General features: G+C 38.7%; 1 protein-coding gene across 5 annotated transcripts in view; it reads right to left on the reverse strand.

The window, feature by feature from the left end:
• The window catches only part of utrn (utrophin), a 196126-nt gene that overhangs the window by 12923 nt on the left and 164038 nt on the right, over positions 1 to 19165 (reverse strand). For 4 of the 5 annotated variants that reach the window (XM_086264203.1, XM_086264200.1, XM_086264202.1 and 1 more), the window contains 4 exons: positions 18145 to 18281; positions 11977 to 12015; positions 11421 to 11486; positions 9073 to 9138 (listed from right to left, as the gene is read on the reverse strand). In XM_086264203.1, the coding sequence (XP_086120329.1) occupies positions 9073 to 9138; positions 11421 to 11486; positions 11977 to 12015; positions 18145 to 18281 (308 nt within the window). The remainder of the gene's footprint in view (positions 1 to 9072; positions 9139 to 11420; positions 11487 to 11976; positions 12016 to 18144; positions 18282 to 19165) is intronic. The other variant, XM_086264201.1, reaches the window with a different exon arrangement.

Consider the following 19165-nt stretch of genomic DNA (forward strand, 5'->3'; position numbering starts at 1 on the left):
TTAGCCGCTTGGGAAAATGAATTGCCCACCCCTCCTTGTCTAGCAATCGATGCTATACACACAGACGGGAATGCTTTTCCCCTATTTAAGCCAGTTCGCATCTATTCTCTTGTTTGTCTGTTTTGATTTTTTTGATTACATTTAACATTTCAGCTTTACATATTCCATAGCTAAATGTGCAGTACACTCCGTTGATTAGTCTCTGTGTATTGATAGCATGTATAGTTAATTTAAATCAATAATAAATTTAGTTTGTGTTATTATTTTCCTCTTTCACCATTAGCAGACCCAAACTTCATACATGCAGTAATCAAATTCTGAGACCACTGCTAAAAAAGACACCAGTTTCAAACAATTTATTTATCTATTTATTATTATTTATTTATTTTACATTTTTCTGTCCAAATTTGTCCAAACACTTGACTTCTCTCAGAAATGAATCAAGCACAACATCAAACCGCTTCTGTTCAGGAATGCAAGTAAATAATTTTTTAAAAAAGTGCTTTGCTACTTTAATCTGCTTTGGAAAAAACAATAATTATACTTAAACATTAGAAAAATAATTTTGATTAAAGAGTTTAGTGTAAAAAAGCAGTAAATTAGCCATTACAAAAAGAAAAAAAAATGTTTACCAATTATAAAGTCTGAATTTATGGCAGATGCGGTATAACCCTTTGACTGGATAGTGGTCTAATACATTTCTTAAGCACTGTATGTTATATAAAAGTATATAACAACTATGTAACAACTTTATCTATAACTCTCGACTTAATGTTTCAAAATACGAGTTTTAACAGAAGAACAGAAGAAACATGAATGGCAGCTTCCAAGCACCCGATCTAAACAAGGATTGTGTTAGCTGACGTCTTGATCCTTAGACACAGTAGGTGTGCCACGCTGTAATCTCCACAAACCCGGGTTTAAAACACAGATGTGTCAGTCGTTACCATCAGATAACTGAAATGAGGGGAGGCTGTGAGGAGATGGAGGGAGCAGAGAGGAGAAAGAGCCCGGCAGACAGCGAAAAGATATGGAGGAAGAAACAGCTGCTGCTCTTTACCTGCATGTGTGGTTATCCGCCTCTCTCTTTATGTGCCATCTCAGTGATGCGAGTAGTGCCAAAGCCCACCTGTCACCTTCATTCTGAAACACAGCCTGCGCTGAAGCCGAAGCCCTGACACACTCACACGAAAAGTTACACTATAACTTAAAAATCCTTTCTCCGGCTGTTGTCCTATAATGTTTATAAATTTACGTGAATAAATTTTAAGGAAAATTTCAGTCTAACGTCATCTGTAGAACTTAAGTATTTAACATCTGTGTTAAAGATAAATATTTATTTTATTTATGCTATTATTCTATGCTATTTTACATTAACATTAACCTGCTCACACTTCCTGTAGCGTCTGTGCCACACGTTAATTGCTTAAATCCGTGTTCCCAGATCTCAGCAATTAACCTGGTGAGTGTAAGATTATTAGCATGGATAAGTTTTATGTATGAAAAGTAAATGCACATTATCTGACTCACAGAACATAATACTGTGCTTGAGGTGAAATTGAGTCTGTGAGCTGAAAACCCTGCAAAGCTGACTCAGTGACTTATTTAATCCCACCCCTGTCCCATAAATTATCAGTGAATATTTAGTCAGCTTCCTTACTGATATAATTTGTAATAAAAATAGTGAACAGATTTCTGATATACTATATACTATAATATCACATCATGAATTTTTTGTTTGTTTGTTTTTAAATAGAGACATTCACTTAATTTAAATATTTTCCTTTTCTTTATAGATCGAGAAGATCATATTTTTATAACTCTTTTTGAACAGTTTTATGTTTGGACATTGCTTTAATTCCATATTCAGTTTGTTCCATAGTTTCACTCCTTGAACAGAAACACAAAAGCCTTTTCTTGTAGTACGTCCCTTCATTGTTTTGAAGTTACAAAAACCCCTTAAATTATAACTTCCTTCTTTCAAAAAAAACATACTCTGAATATTACCTGGCAGTTCTTTATTTTTTGCTTTGAATAGAATTTGTGCTGTTTGGAATTTCACTATATCGTCAATTTTCAATATTTCAGACTGCAAAAATAGTGAGTTTGTATGTTCCCTATAACCTGCATTGTGGATGATTCGAATTGCTTTCTTTTGAAGAGTAAAAAGTGAATGTAATGTGGTTTTATAGTTATTGCCCCAGACCTCTGCACAATAGCTTAAGTATGGTGAAACCAGTGAACAGTAGAGAATATGAAGTGATGTTCTGTCGAATACCTGTTTTGCCTTGTTTAGTACTGCAATGCTTCGTGATACTTTGGAATGAATATATCTTGCGTGAGCTCTCCAGTTAAGTTTTTCATCTATTATTACCCCCAGAAATTTATTTTCACTGACTCTTTCAATATCAACACCATTTATTTGAATCTTTGCATTTGTATTTAAACTACTATTTCCAAATAACATAAGTTTAGATTTATTCAAATTTAATGATAATTTGTTTTTATCAAGCCAGAACTTCACTTTACTTATTTCATTAGTCATATCCTCCAATAAATTCTGCAGATCATCACCAGAGCAAAAAATGTTTGTATCGTCAGCAAAGAGAACCATTTTTAATACTTTGGACACTTTACAGATGTCGTTAATGTACAAGTTGAAGAATTTTGGACCCAAAACTGACCCTTGGGGTACACCACAAGCAATGTCCATACATAAGGAGCAACCACCATTTATTTTCACAAACTGCTTTCTGTCACTTAAATAACTCCGGACCCAATCTAAAACTACCCCTCTGACATAACGTTCCAGTTTTCTTATTAATATATCATGATCTATAGTGTCAAATGCCTTTGTCAAGTCTATGAATAACCCAGCCACATATTGCTTTTTGTCTATGGAATTTGTGATGTATTCTATTGAATCTAATAGTGCCGATGATGTTGATCTGCTTGATCTGAATCCGTACTGACTCTCAGTGAGTAGTTTATGTTTATCTATAAATTTTTCCAGTCTGTTTTTAAACAGTTTTTCAAGAACTTTTGAGAATTGAGGTAGTAAAGAGACAGGCCTGTAGTTTGTGAAATGGTGTTTGTTTCCAGATTTGTATAGAGGTATAACTTTTGCTATTTTCATTCTGTCTGGAAATCGACCAGTTTGAAATGATAAATTACAGATGTATGTAAATGGTTTTATAATAGCCTCAATGACTCTTTTAACCACTATCATATCAATATCATTACAATCCAAAGATTTGTGATTTTTACATTTTTTGACAATTTCAAGAACTTCATTTTCATCAACGGCTGTGAGAAACATAGAATATGGATTTCTGTCAATCAGCGTATCGGGTTTTTCCTGTGCTTTCCCAGGATGAGTGATTGTTCTTGCTAAATTTGGTCCAGCAGTTACAAAGAATTCATTGAGACTATTTGCCACAACATCCATATTGTATTCTTCATGGTCATTACAAATGAAATACTTGGGATAGTTCTTTTGTCCAGTCCCACATTTTATAACACTGTTCAGGATTTCCCATAATCTTTTATTATTATTTCTATTTATATCTAATTGCTTCTTATAGTATTCCTTTTTACTAAATCTAAGTATATTAGTTAACCTATTTTTATATCTTTTGTATCTGATTTCAGCATCTTTAGTTCTCGTTCTTAAGAACTCTCTGTATAGAGCATTTTTCTTTATACATGCATTTTGCAGACCTTTTGTTATCCATGGACAGTCCATATATTTCTGTTTCCTACTATATTGCTTTATTGGACAGTTGGTATTGTACAGTAATGTAAATATTCTAAGGAATTTATTATAAGCACTATTAACGTCCTGTTCCTGATATACTTCACCCCAGTTTTCCTTCAATAAATCTTTTTTAAATGCATTCATTCTTTCTTCTGTTCTTACTCGTCTGTACTCTTTTTTACTGTCCATTTTATTGATCTTGTAATTCCTATCCTAGATTGTAAAAATTGGAAGATGGTCACTTATGTCGTTAATCAGGAGTCCACTTACAGTCTTATTTTCAATGTCATTTGCAAAAATGTTGTCTATGAGAGTTGCACAATGTGATGTAATCCTGGTAGGTCTAGTAATTTTAGGGAATAGATTCATACAGTGCATTGTGTTTATAAATTCCTCAGTGGTTTTATGTTTATTTGGGTTTAGCAAATCAATATTGAAGTCTCCACAAATGAAAACTTTTTTGCGAGCTATTTCAATAAATGTTTCTTCTATCCAGTCTTTAAATGTCTCAATACTACTGCTTTCTCTATACGCAAAGGAGACTATGAAATGAGTCCCTAATACTTGGCTATCAAGAAAAAGTTAACACAATAACCCTGAAGAACAATCTGGTGAACTAAAATGTCTCAGGTTTTCCATTTCACTTAAGAGTAGTGAGCAGAAATTCAGAATCCATTATGGTCACATGTATAACCACAGACAGAGGTTACCGAAAAGGACGCCTTTTTTTCTGGAGACGACAGTAATTATACTATTTCATGACCAAGGTATGGGCTGAGTGAAACGCTTATGAAAGGGAGCTCAAAATAGTCTTTTTTATCTCTTTTTAACATAAAAGAAACAATATGCCCAGCCTTGCATGAACACAGAAAAAAAAGCTTTTTATGATTAACCGGCCTAAGCAGCTTATATGATGAGTTCAGAGCATCCTTTTCTTTAGGAATTCAATTCGGGTCTAGTTCAACCTTCCCTGTATTTCGGTAAAGATTTTAGGTGCCAGTCATAAAAGGGACATGAAAAAAACTTTCTAAGTGGTGAATGTAATGCTTAAACCTTTCCGCACTCTCAGAGAAGAACAAACACATTCCATAGCTTAAAAAAAAAAAACGAACTCCTGTAACTAGCAGCTCCTCTTGGCCTCTTCTTGCATACCACTTCTTCCAAATATAGTTTGTGTGATGACTGCTTTAACTTTCACACACTCTTCACAAACTTAACTTTCCTAGACTTTCTGAAACTTTTATGGAGATTCTGGCATATGCATGAACACAAAGTATCTGTAGTTATTCATCAATTTCACTAAATAATTGAAGGCTGAAGATGCTGAAACCAGTTGTTGAAAAACGGCACAAAGAAAGCAGAAAGAGACGGGAAGTCGACACAGCTGTTGTTGCAACAAGCAGCAATACACCAGCAGGCACACACACAATCACATTTCTCTCTTTGAATTATCACTCTGCTGTGACAGGGCAGACGCTCATGATGGAGATGGAGCTACTCGCTACAGAGAAACTAGGACCGGGGTCCTGCACAAACCGAGTGACCAATTAGGGAAGGTCCCCGACAACGGAAAGCTGCAGCAGGACATTATAGCTGGCAGGAGGAACCCAGAGGACTGCAGGAAGGGGATCATTACGTGCGAAAATGGGGACTAGAGGCGGTAGAGTAGTCTCACAGACCACCTGCTCTGAAATCCTGAGAGAAGGAGGAAGTGCCCTTTCAGTGCACTTCCTCCTGCAGGCTTACACAGCGTGGGGGCGGCTGAAGAGAAAGAGACCCAGAAATTATAGAGATGATAGAGGATCAGTGTGGCAGAAGATTTAAATGTGAATAATAGTGATGAATACCAAGGCTGTTAGTTCACTGTAGCTACAACTTGAATATGAATTCCATGCTTGGTACGCGGGAAGGTGTAGGACATACCCGAGGGGACTTTTACAGTTTATTCCGCTACAACAGTGATCTCCAGGCTCAAAGTCTACCTAACATATCACAAAGCAAGCATCTCCTCTCAAGCTGAATGCCACGATCAACTGAGTAGTCTAAGCTCAGAGAGAAACAGTGAGAGATGAAGACGGATGAAAATATAAAGAAAGAGAAACAACGAAATCAGGAATACCAGAGGAAACAGGGAAAAAAGGGAGGGATCAAAGACGGTCAAAGGCAAAAATCTTTTATTCTTCTCCCCCGGCGAGAAACATTTATAATCCTTGATTTCTGTGTGTAAAGTCCTTCATTTATTAGAGTTACTGTTCTGCACTGCACGCAGGGCTCTAAAACATTATTTCAGTGTTTAACACCCTGCAGTGTTTAATCTGAAGGTTGCCTGGGCCCAAAGGTAAAGCATGATTAGACTAGAACAAAAACTGATGAAAGAAGGAAAAGAGAAAAAGGGGACAATCGGGTAGGATGAAAGGTGGTTTCAAAAAGTAAAGGGCTGGAAAAATAAAAAGGGAGAGGAACAGGAATAAAAGGGCAAAATATGAAAGACAAGAAAAAGGGACAGTGCTCGGGGAAAGACTGGAAAGCGAGAGATAACCAAACAATAAAGCCCGGCAACAAAAGGGGAATTGGAGAGTCTCGCTCCTCGGTGGTGTCCTACGGCGCCGATGACAACGCTGCGCTTCGGTTGAGGGTCAGAAATAAAAATAGGCAACGCTAGGTTTCTAATTAAGAATTCCCTTTTACATAAAAGTGACGCGAAACAAAGAAGCACACGTGCATGCACGCGCACGTAATAATTATTGAAGTCAATGCAAAGCTAAAGATGAGTGGATGTACTGAAAATACCAGCCAAAAGCCAAACACGCGCATTTAACGGGCAATCGCAGTCACCCGTGTTACGGAAGCGCCGACACCGCCGCCTCCTACAGCAGTTGGGATAATTTCTGTGACTGTGTGTCCTTACAAATCACCAGATGGAGTGCAGTGATAGACAAAGAGGCTTTGGTGAAATCAGCTGTAGGCAGAAAAAAGTAAATCTCGCAAAAAGAAAGAGGGGGAACAATAAACCACTCAAAACTCAAAGCTTTGAAAGGAAGGGGAATGAGAGTTAATTCGTTGCAGAGAGGGACGCGTGGCTGAGTGGGATGCTTCACTGTAGTGGTCTATATAACAATGCCTTTAAAAAAATTTATTTGATTCAAAGTTACTAACGGGCCCACTGATGTGCAAAACAGCTGCTAGAACTACTGTGAATGGCATTCAGCTGCAGAACTGAAGCACTTAAGTGGACACTCATGACGTTTAGTCTAAAGTAAATTTCAGGGCAAGTAGGCTGGCTCTAATGATTATGCTTTTCACGTGTAACAATTCCCATCAGGGATGAATTCAGGATTGTTTAGCCAATAGTCAAATGTAACAGCAGACAGACTAAATGTAGGTAATTTTCCCAGTCAATTAGCGATACCCTTTAGGCTGAAATATAACACAAATGTTCCCCATTCAGGGCCAGGTTATTTATTTAAAGCACAGTAACTAGAGCAAGGTTTTACTGCATTAAAAAGCATATTACGTACATGACCCTGCTGAAATTGGATATATATAGAAGATGGCTTTATGGTGCACCATGAATATAAAACACTAACCAATCAAATAACAATGTATAGTTGATAATACATTACTTCTATTGATCTAAAGGCATTTAAATGTCCCTGTGCTGTTTGTATATGTAGTTTGCATCTGTTGCTTTGCAGTGAAAGTGTAAAAGTAAGAGAAAGCCCAACTTTGACTATGCACTAAATGTTCCCTTTCTGCTGTTAAACCCATTAGCCTTTCATCGAACCACCATCTTCCTCACTTCATTAATGCCCTGCATACATTCTGTGTCTAACATCTGCGTTCTTTCCAGTTTGTTTTAGAGTTGGAAACGATAATGGCTTCTTCTCTTAAATAAGCCCGAGCGCAAAGCACAAAAGAGAGCGTGAGGAGGAGTAATGATAATATGTTTGTCCCGCATTACGAAAGCTTTGAGCGAAAATAAATCCACCTCTGTTTCTACTTTGCCCTGCTCGCCAACAGTTTTTGTCTTTCCATTCTTCGGTCCTCCTATTGAGAGCGGACAAATGCAGCTTTTGGGAGTCTTCAATAGCGTTTTGTCTTCGTCTGAAACTGTTATTCTAAGCATCAAGGTTGGTTGAAGGTGAAGTGTGGGAGCAGTGGTCCACATGATGCAAGCACATCAGCAGGGGATACAACCTCAACACAGCGAAGTTGCTTTATCCTTACTGCAGATTCTCAAAGGTTTTAACCATCCACCCCGTGTGCCCTTCCTCTGTTGTGCTGTAAATGCTGTAAATACTCTTTGTTTTTTAAAGAAGAATTTCCTTTTAGAAATCCCCAAACTATATTCGCTTCTGTTCACACAGCGTCTAGGGAATCTCTTTGCTCTCCACTTCCAAAACCTCCAAAAACACGTTTGTATAAGGGTTTTTTTCCTGCCACTTCAAATTGTTTTTGAAAATTAAAAAAAAAACAAAAACAGCTTAAATCTTTCCATGCACGTATCCAAACCTATTTGGAAAATCTTAAAGATCTACAAATGTCTTACCAAAAACGATGCAAAACCCAGAAGTAATTCCCTCCGCAATGATAAGTGTGTGTGTGTGTTTCTATTTGAGCTCGGAGGGCATTTGAGCCGCAAGAGCAGCTCATTCCCGCGATTGGGATCTTAGTTGGGAACCAATACGTCCTTCAACTTGAAAGGCCTGCAGACAGAAGCACGAACACAATCGGGATCCTCTGCGCGCATGCTCCTCATCAGCTTTTCTCCCATTTCTTGTGATTTTCTTTTCACGGTTTTCCATGTTCTCATCTCCTTTGATTAACGATAGCGCTGTTGTTATCGCAGATCCTGAAAGCAGACACTCTCACTTTGTCATTGTTGGCACTCTAATCCGGTACGTTCTTTCTAAAGTCCTCTACTTCACACTAATCAACCACATTGTCTTTTCCCCCTCATTTCTCACTTCTTTTACTCTCCAAGAAACCTTTCTAATTTTTTTGTGTCTCCAGATCTCGGTGCAAAGATGTCAAAAGCTACCTGGTATTTATTTATTTATTTAAAAAAGTGCTAGGCAAAGCAAGGTGAACAGTTTTCACTGAGGATTATAATGAAACCAAATATCTAATATGGATATCTGGAACATATTCACTTGTGAATTATCAGCTTCATGAACATTAAAATGGGTGTTACAATATATTATTAGACAAATCTCAAGTCCCAGACACTGGAAATTGAAATCTGTCCAACATAGTTGAATGGAAAACACGTAACCATGTAGAAAAAATGCTGAAAATGACCAGCAGTGACTCACATGCTTCCTGTGGCTGAGCTGCTGTCTGTGGGTAGAGAGCCGTTGGAGCGTTCCATCTGAGCCAACCTGAGGAAAAAAACAAAACAAAACAAAAAAAAACACCATCAGGGAAATTACCAGCTGAAACTAAACCATTTGAAAGCTGTCAACATCTCATTTAAATGCAACAGAGCATTAGAGCAACAGCGTCAACAAATTATATTAATGCCACAGTAGCAGACCAATTAAAATTTAAAGCATCTCGTGGAGTCCACAAGCATGTTAATGATAAAGATGCCACAGTTTGTTTGGGCTTTTTTTGGTGCTTTTTGTTTTTAAGGGAGGAAATGGATTACATCATTGAGTGATTCTACTTTATGCATGCACAGTTTATATCCGAATGTATGGGATCAATGTTTGGATGAATATGTACGACATGCTATGGGGAAAACGTTTGTTTTCTTGATGACATATGCAGTCAAAGCAGCCATGCTAATGAGGCTGGTTCCCCACATCAAAGCCTGTCTTACACCAGTGTAAAAGGGGCAGATTAAAAATATAACCCACAATATTAAGAAGTTGATCTCTGACAGAATATACATTAAAGGGAGAAGCTATAATTCTAATATGAAATCTCATCAAAGTGTGCATATCTTCATGCGCATCCGTACGCTCCAATCTAATCTCTTATGTGTTTTTATTACAGCTGAAATTGTAATTCTGGTGTCACTTCTTCAGTGAAACGATACCACCAGAAACAGTGAGCGAAGGTTAATGATGTGTAGCTAATGGAAGGTTACAGGGCTGCGTCACGAGAGTCATAATGAGTAAAGCTTTCTGCAGAAGTCCCGGAAAACTGCGGTTGGGTTTTGATACAGGAGATGAGATTTGGACCAATTAGAAAATCTTTTTAATGGCACAGATAGGATATAGCAAGTATATCAGTGGATCTTAGTATTAAAATGATTTTTAAAAGAACACGACAGAAATTCAGTCCAAGTGCAAAAAAAAAAAAAAAACCTACTAAAAACATCAGTTTGTTGATGCTGTTAATGATTAACTGCAGCTCACACACTGTGCATACAGATGTGCTGATGTACACAGCAAGATAATTTGAAGCAGGCGGTTAAAAGCAGCTATCAGGCCAATCTGTTACTAGACTGATTTTAGCAACACATCTATAATGTCACCAGCTCATGTGGTGGGTGGCTGCATGCCACTAAATCCACTCAGCAAGCAGACATCGGCATCAAGCTGATATTTAATGTATGTCAACACTGTGATGGATTGTCACAAAGTTCAAAAAGAGCATATTAGGATTGTTTGTGCCTTCCCTGGCACCCAAGCATAATCTCCCTCTACCACCAACGCATTTCCCTCACTTTAATCAAGATTTGGAAAACATCAATAAATGTTGTATTTTTCTATTATGGATCTCTTGAAAGGTTCAGGTCAATTATTTTTTTCTATTTTTAAAGTAACAATGAAAAATCCAAACGTTATCGATTTTAATCAGATGCTTTGGTGCCGTCTGAGAAGAAAACTGGCAAACAGTATTCCGGTTTCTCTAATTTGTATGAAGCAAGTTTTAAAATGACACTTTCAGCACATAAATGAAGGCGAAATGCTTATTTTCGTCTCCAGTTTAGTTGGAACCATGCCATTTCCATCTTTCTGGGCTTTTTTGCCTCCCTTTCTTTTCTTTTGTCTCAGCTAGTAGGAGACATTTAATGTCCCTGACAATAGAGCCAGCTCAATTTCCTAAAATAAGCAACGGGGTACTTTGATAGATGCAGAATTTACTTTTTTTGTGTTTGTTTCCGAAACTGAAGAGCCATTTGAGACATGTTTTGCTGTGTAATGACACTAAAACACAAAAAGAAAAGAAAAGCTGTTCCATTACTTATGAACGCCTGCACTACACATGCATCTTATGGTACTAAAAACACATTATTTACTTAATTAGATCCCATTTACTGGAAATTACATTAGAGAAATTATACATTTAAGAAACCACAATTGAATGTTTTCCCTAGCTTCCAAGCACCGACTGTTTCCGATTTATTCCATTTCTTTAGCTTGGAGAGATTTAATTTGGTTGTCACATCTACATTTGTTGTTGCCCCTTTCAGATCATTATTTTAGTGCAGACTGAAGGGAAGTGCGGCCTGGGGGGAGGGAAAAGCATCTACTTAAACGCTGATGTCCATTAGATAAGGGTCCGCAGTTACAAGAATTCATAGAAAACTTTTTAAAATGGTCCTCAAAAAAGAAGCTGTTCAACATTTAAATGCAATTATCGATTCTTTACACACATGCTTCGTGGCATTTGCAATGAGAGGATGGTGACTGGAGAATCCAGTGCCTACCTGCTGGCATAGTGCCCTATCCTGGAATGGGTGTCGTCATGAGAGAGCTGAGGTGACTGGGACAGCCTGAAAATGAACGGGGTAATGGAGATGAATGAGATTCAGCAAGCCCACACAAGCTCATTAACACACTGATATTCACATGCGCGCACACACACACACATGTTCATGGACAGCCTAACAGCCCCTCATAACATCACCTAGAAAACAAATCTCATGGTCCTAGACAGAGAAATAGGAGAGCAGGATTATCTAAAGAGCGACTGGATGGTTTTTGACAGGCCTGCTGGGATCAGCAACTGAATGCTAGCTGGGTGCTCTAACAAGGAGAAAAAAGTGAGGGTGAGGAGACAGGGGGAGACTTTTTTTGGTCCCATGCTCAGCCAGTGACTCAGGCAGGCAGGTGGGCAGGCAACATGCAGAGCAGTCATGGCTTAGTTGGTGTGAGGATGATGGGGGGAGATGAGTAAGTGAACAAGGGAGTAAAAGAGGCGGTGTTTTAAAGGCATTCCAGGCTGGAGACGAGGTGGTGTTTACTGATGGCGTAGATACTCACTCATACTGCTCCGGACACATGCTGATGAGGGTGACGGGACTGTAAGAGAATCGGGAGGGGAGAGGGAAGGGAAGTAAAGGAACCACAAATCATTTCAGGGTCAAAAACCACTGAGCGGGTCAGAAACAAAACACACAGCAGGTAGAGGAAGAAGTGGAAGGAAAAAGTATGTCCAGCTGCTGAGCGCCTGGATTCAGCACACGAGAAGTTTGCCTTTAGGGCTTTCTTCGACTTTCAGATTCTGTCACTGTTTGGTTAGTTTTACTCAGCAAAAATACTTGTTTAGCTCTGGGGAAATCAAAATCAAAATCAAATACATCCTTTCAAAACTGTCACCCATATCTACAGAGTCTGACTGATAGAAAGCACTGAGCGCAAACTTCCCCCGTGTGCACACAGGAAAGGCGTGTAAAACAGTGACCAACATATCTAAATATACACCGAATGTGGCCGAGACTATCTCTCGTGGAGTTATCTTCAATCTGTTTCAGAACTAGACTTGGAAACAGTTTGGAAAAAGTGAAAATGGGCAGCTGGATCTGTCAGTAACACCCTGTAACACAAACAATGGTTGTGTGTGTCTGAAAGATCTCACACACAACGGGTTAATGATGCAAGTTGATTTTGCTGCAGTCACACACATCTCATTAAATTGGTTTCACAGTTGCTCCTGCATACAGAATGATATGGCCTAAATTCATTCCCTTTTCTCATTTATTTCCTGCAGGATTTACAGAAATAGCAAGCCAGGAAAAAAAAAATCAGTACAGTAGAACCTATTTCCTGGTTAATCTGCTATTGAGTCCAATACAATATGTTATATAAGGAGAACTAAAAAAACAGTGCAATAAGCACACAAACGAAGATACGGGTCATCGAGTTTTGCTAAGAAAACACTGATGCAAGTCTTTTAAAGTTTCTGCTTTCCAGCCCACAATAACTGCTGCTATTTTTAGCGACCCAGAACACAAAATTGTCATTTGTAAACAAACGGGACACCTTCTAATCCCAAGAACACAAAGAAATGTGCCGTTTTCACAAAGGAGGCTGGCTAGAAATTGTTAAGATAACAGTTGAGGTTGACGTTCTGTTGCCTCGCGCTTTTGTTCCCACATTAAAGCAAAGAAAATCAGAGGGAGACGTGAGGCACGGTGGTTATGTTTCTCACAGCGGGGCAGCCAGCGTAGTCACACTTCTGTAGCTGTGAGGAGAATTCAAAATGTAACAGGAGATTCAGACAGAGGAGAGGAGAGAGAGAAAAAAGACGAGATGGGGGTCGGTATGGCAGGCTGAGCTAACTTCTTGGAGGCAGTGCTGCAGCATTTTACACACCCCCGCCTAAATCTTTGCCTGGAGGAATACTCGTTGTGCTCATCTCGCCTTTCAGGAGACCGACATTAGTCTTTAGCTCTGCAAAGATAGATAGCTTTGCAGATTGCAGATGTGTTTCCTTTCATACATATCTCTGCAACCTCTATTCAGTGAGAAAACTTCACTCTTTAGATGAACTCTGGAAATAAAGAAAACAAGGGGGGGAGAAGCTGCTGCCTGCGAGTTTGCTGCAGACAGAGGAGAGCTTAAGTTTGACCAGGTACCAAAGCAAATAATTTTGAATACAATTTGGTGCCATTTACAATTAAGAAATACAGACAATTTCTCTCTTTACCCTTAAATTTAACAAATGTTTTTATATTTATCAAACTAAAAAACTAAACATTTAGTCTGATTTGATGTTACAATTAAAAAAGTGTTTGTGTTTTTAGCTGAAGAGTATGTAAATATCTGGTTTTAACTGTATATTTGATGATGTTGGTGTTTGGCTTGATTGTCAGCACACAGAGGGAGAGAGAGGAGAATGAGGACAGAACAGAGATGGAACAAGAACCAGGTGAGACAGACCTGTTAGTCAAATGGTTGTTTACCAAAACTCATGAGAACATGTATCCAGTACCTAGTGTTTCTTTTTAGATACCATTTGTTACTTTTCAAATTCTATATTTATTAAGTTATGCAGGCTTGTTTGCACAACAAGGCTAAATAATTACATAAACTTTTCTCAATCGAAATAGTGGACTTTGGTAAATTAAAAAATGAGTGTAGTGCAGGTCTGTGATGATTTTTAGTGCTACCATCATGTAGTTGTGATTGTGGTTCTGTTTTGGTGAAGTCCTAAGTAGTCCTGATTTTGAACTGTTGTAGTCCTGTTTTAATTCCGGATCAGTTCTGGGTCTGGTTGAATTGGGGTTTAGTCCATGTGTCTTGATACAGCCCCGACTTTGTTCTGCCTTGCTGCTTAATTAAAAACCTAGTTTAAGGTGTCCTGCATATGTGATATATATTTTTTTCCTATGTGAAGTCATTCTTTTTTTAACAAAACTCAAAACAGAGCCTATTAATCTTTCAGTCATTTCTACCCTCACTTAATTTCCTTTCGCTGCTCAGCTCTCACACAGTGGCTCAGCTATGCTCCAATCCCTCCTGTGCTGTGCGAAAGCAAAAACACAAATATGCCTGACACCCGTAAACGAAGCAGCATCTGGCTGACTTTTTTCGTCTCGGTCTTTGTCTCGATACCCTCTGATCTTGGTCTTGTCTTGGTCTCGGTTTAGGCGGTCTCGACTACAAGTCTAATTCAAAGTCATGTAAATCACCTTTAGTTTGTTCTTTTCCTCAGTTTAAACATCAGCAGGTCATCTTGTCTATATATGTGAACTAACAAGAGTTTGAACAGTTGTACCTAACAAAGTATAATGTGTATGTGTTAGTCACCGTAGGGAAATTACTCCTCTGCATTTAACCCATTCACCCAGTGAAGCAGTGGGCACCAGTGCCACCAGTGGCCACCAGTGCAGCGCCCGGGGAGCAGTGTGTAGGGACGGTTCCTTCCTCAGGGGTACGTTCAGTGGATTCAAACCCCCGACCTTCCGATCATGGGGCAACCACTTTACCTACTGAGCTATCCCCCTTCCCACTGAGTGGCCACTGAGTATTTAAAAATAGCAAACATATATATAATAAAACAGTTTTTTTCTTAATGTAATTAATATAAAAACTATTTTACTGCCATATGACAATAGAAAACTTTTCCTTTTAAAAGTCTGCTATTGATTTATCCTTGTCAAATCATTCCATTAAAACTTTTAGTTATATAAGAAAATTCTCCCACAAGCTTTCAAATCCACATTCAAAACCATTAACCTTCCTGCGAGACCTAATACAACAGAGACTCATCTGCTCCATCTAGTAAGGTTGGGTGAAAAGCAAAAAAACCTAACACTGAGTGGAATACCATTTGAATGGTTCTTTCACATTATCAAATATAGCTGCGACGAATCAAAAATCCTATCTGCCGTGAAATGAAGCAAAGATATAAGTGGGAGGTGAGAGTAGGTGGTGTTTTGCTCACTCTCAAGGTGGAGAGAGTGGGTGGAATTAAACAAAAAAACAAAAAAGAAACAATGTTACACGAGTGGAGAAGAGGGAACGCGAGAGAGCGAGTGCATTAGTGAGGGCGATTATTCAGCAGACAATCTAATTTTCTCTTCTGCTGCTCAGTACTATAAAATCACTACTTCTTAAAAGTTCCCTTTGTTATGATGACTAATGAAGACTGACAACGCACTAAAAAGGTTTGGAGTGACACTTAAAATCTCTTAATATTTAGAAATAAAAACTGCAAAACAAATTGGAAATTAAAAACTGTATATTTTAAAATTGTAAACAAGCATTATCTTACTGCAACAAACATGACTGCAATTGTTCTGGTGTTTACCTAATCTGTATTAAAGCTCTTATAAAGCAGGAACCCAGACCTTGTTCCAATTACAGAAAAATCCATTTCAATTTAGGTCACGGTATTCATTTTTATGACGCAGAGATGGCAGAAGCCACCAGACTGTGACAATACAGAGCTAAAATGAACAGGAGCATTTCTTAACACTGGCTATGTTTGGGCCAGATCTTACAGGCGGTTCAAAAGCTGCTTTCTTTGCCTGTGGCGATACATGGATGGCCCGCTGATCACAGATGAGACCTAATGCTGTAAAAGAGACAAAATGATGAGCATGAAATAGCCCTAAATTTCTTTAAGTCTCCATTCGCTTCTGCCATATTTTGAAAAGTTCCCTGCATTTCGCTGTAATTTCACCTCCTTTTAGAGACATTTATCAAACCAGAAGCTCTGCAGGAGTCATTTGTCAGAGAGGAAGAGAAGTGAAAATGGAGCGAGGTGGGAGGTGAGGAGGACAGGCAAGGATGGGAGGGATGAAAGCGGTACGGCAATCCATCTGAACGGTGACTGCGCACGAGTCGGGGAAAAATTTATTGAGAGAGAACAAGTGACTCATTGTGTGTGCATACGTGAACAGCGCCGAGAGTTGTTTTGCTTTAAAAGATGCAAAAAACTACATGGTTCAACGGAAATGAATGTTGCATTAGGAGTGAGTGAGTGATGGCACATTAAAAAAATACTAACAAAGAAAAACAAAGGAAACAACGGGGGGACAAAAATGCACAGTGAGTCTCTTGTTTGAAGGGGCAGTAACTCAGACAGCCTCCTGGAAGGTATGACGTAGGGTATCTACATAATATGGGCCTAGTTAAATGGCTCTTTTCAGTAGGATTTAAGGCTGGTAGCAGAAGGGACATAAATTAGACATAATCACTGGGCCAGTGCTGCAGACAAAGGATCCACAGTGCACCCGCTTGAATTCAATTGGTCCATTTCTAAGAATTAAGAAAAAGAGTGTTAGTGCTAACTGTTGCTTATGCAGCGAACACCACAGTTCTGTCCCTTACTGAAGGATAGTCCAAAGCTCTGTGGAGGTTGGCTGTCTTTTGCACATCTTTGTGAATTCATAATTCTATCAATTTTGATAAGATGCAGATAACTGCAGACACGCACTGCTGCTGTAGCTGTCCCCTGTCCTCCTTTGAACATGTTGTTGACTATCTGAGCAAATAATCCCAAATTTAGATGAATGGAGTGAAAGACTAAATGCATGTTTGAGCTTTGAGTTAAGTCTTTGCTGGATTTTTTCATATTTCTTAAGGACATGACTTTCAGTGACTGTTCATCTTTTGAAGATTGCTTTTCAGCCCTGCTTTTGTCTCCCACTTGTCCGGTGTCCTTAATTTATTTATTTTTTTCCACAGACACAGTTCACACTATGCCGATAGCTCTTTGGGAATCACTTTGTTGGTGCAAAAATACTATTTTATTCCTGTCAAACTCTGTTATCTTTGCCATTTTTCATAAAACGAACTAAAGAAATGGGAACAAATTATATGTTTTCATGACAGGCTGCAAGTGAAAAAGTGCTTAAAGATAGAAAAGTACCAATTTTAAATTCTAAGTTGTGTGTAGGCGCCTCAGTGTTTCATCCTTTGTTTGTTAAGCCACTCAGCACTGACATATGAATCATTCAAGCATTAAAAAGGCACCTAAATCAAACAGAAAAACCAAAACATTGAAAATGGCCAGGTTGCAGGACTGGACTGAAAATGCGTGAAATAAGCAAAAGGCAGCCAGTGTCAAAGAAAAACTTTCAAAGAGCTTCAGAACCCTGGAGAACTGATACTCAAGACCACTATAATGAAAGTGAAAGAAAGTCTGTCTCCTTGAAAGCAAAATATAAAGAAATGCTGGGGGGCTCAATGCCCTCAAAACAAGACTCTAAGAACTTTAATGGTGTTTTTATGCTTGCGGCGTCTACTACATGATGTGCCGTCAAACTCTATGCGTGCCACCATATTTGGGACACTTTGGCTAGTCATGCACCACATTACAAAAATCAAGCTGCTGCAGCTGAGTTGAGGGTACAGTCGGTATCAGGTTTTATCACCATTTTAATGTTACTCCAGCACTGAAGCTCAGAGATATACAGATATACACTGGGACATGTTGCAACAGTTTGAAAACTTGAGACTATATCAGTGCTTATGTGGTGGAATTGTCAGTGTGTCTTCTTATGCCTTCCTACACCTTAATGGTAGCACAAATAGAAATGCCAGCGTGAGGATATTGCATCGCGCATGGAGGGTTAACTTGCTGCTTAATAGTCCTTAACAACAGTGTGGACACACAAAACATCCTTTAAGGGTTATAGCAACTATGGAAAAGTTTTTGTGATCCAAAAGCACGTATAAAAAACCTTATGGGTTACTTACGTTTCCATGTTGTCGCCCTCTAAAACCGTCTGTACTGGTAGGTAACCTAGCCGTGGATGTTTGGCGAAGTACTTCTTAGATCGGAATTTGTTCTTCAGCACTTTGGTGAAATCACGCATGTCCTCACCTGATGTCGTCTGTAAGAGGAAAAAACATAGATGGGCAGGGGGTCGCTTATTATTTATTGTAGTGTGCAATGAGTTCAAAGATTTCTACAGTCTCTTCTGCACACATAAGCATTTGCGTGTAAGAGAATGTGTTTGCTAATTAGATACTTAGCAGAGGTGCGCTTTCCGCCACGCAAGCAACCAGTAAATTACCAAACGGGTTTGACCACAGGGAGAGAAAATCCCTTCCAAAAGATGCAGACAACCACTGCTAAACACACACACAGGGGCACGCGCGCACACACACACGCAGGCAGGCAAATACACAGCTCCTACAGTTGACAGATATGCATAAATGAACAGACTCTATTGAGTTCACTCGGCTTATTGACTAATCCACACAATTTAGGATGGTAGCCTGAGCAAACCAACAGCAATTACAGAAGAGTTATACTAAAGCTGGAGAAAAATTTGTGCATGTGTGTAAGCTCCTTCCTGTGAGGATTGAGAGACATGCATTTTTTATTCTACTGCCTCTATTACATTGGGGGGGGGGGGATATAAGACCCCAGTTGGAAACGAGTCAAGACGTTTCAATAACATGACCAGACAGGCAATCGCAGTCAAACTGAAACACAATATTCTCTTAGGACAGTTCAAAACTTTGAAATTACGGTAATCAATACATCACGCCCCAAAGTTGTTTAATATCCCTGACAAAGACAATGAGAAATATGAAGACAGCACTCCCATAAAAATCATAAGCTAATAAAAAAAATACAATATTGTGGCCATAAAATAAACAGTATGACAAAGATGAGAAAACAATCTTATTAAATGACCGCAGTGAGTCTCACCAAAGCCGCTATAAATCTGTAACTCTCTGCAAAATGCGTTTATTATTCAATATGGAC

Source organism: Aulonocara sp. 'chitande type north' Nkhata Bay, linkage group LG15 (genome assembly GCF_057382095.1).
Source record: "Aulonocara sp. 'chitande type north' Nkhata Bay isolate Kocher_YH1m ecotype deep benthic linkage group LG15, A_spYH_male_GT1.1, whole genome shotgun sequence".
NCBI classification, from domain to species: Eukaryota; Metazoa; Chordata; class Actinopteri; order Cichliformes; family Cichlidae; genus Aulonocara; species Aulonocara sp. 'chitande type north' Nkhata Bay.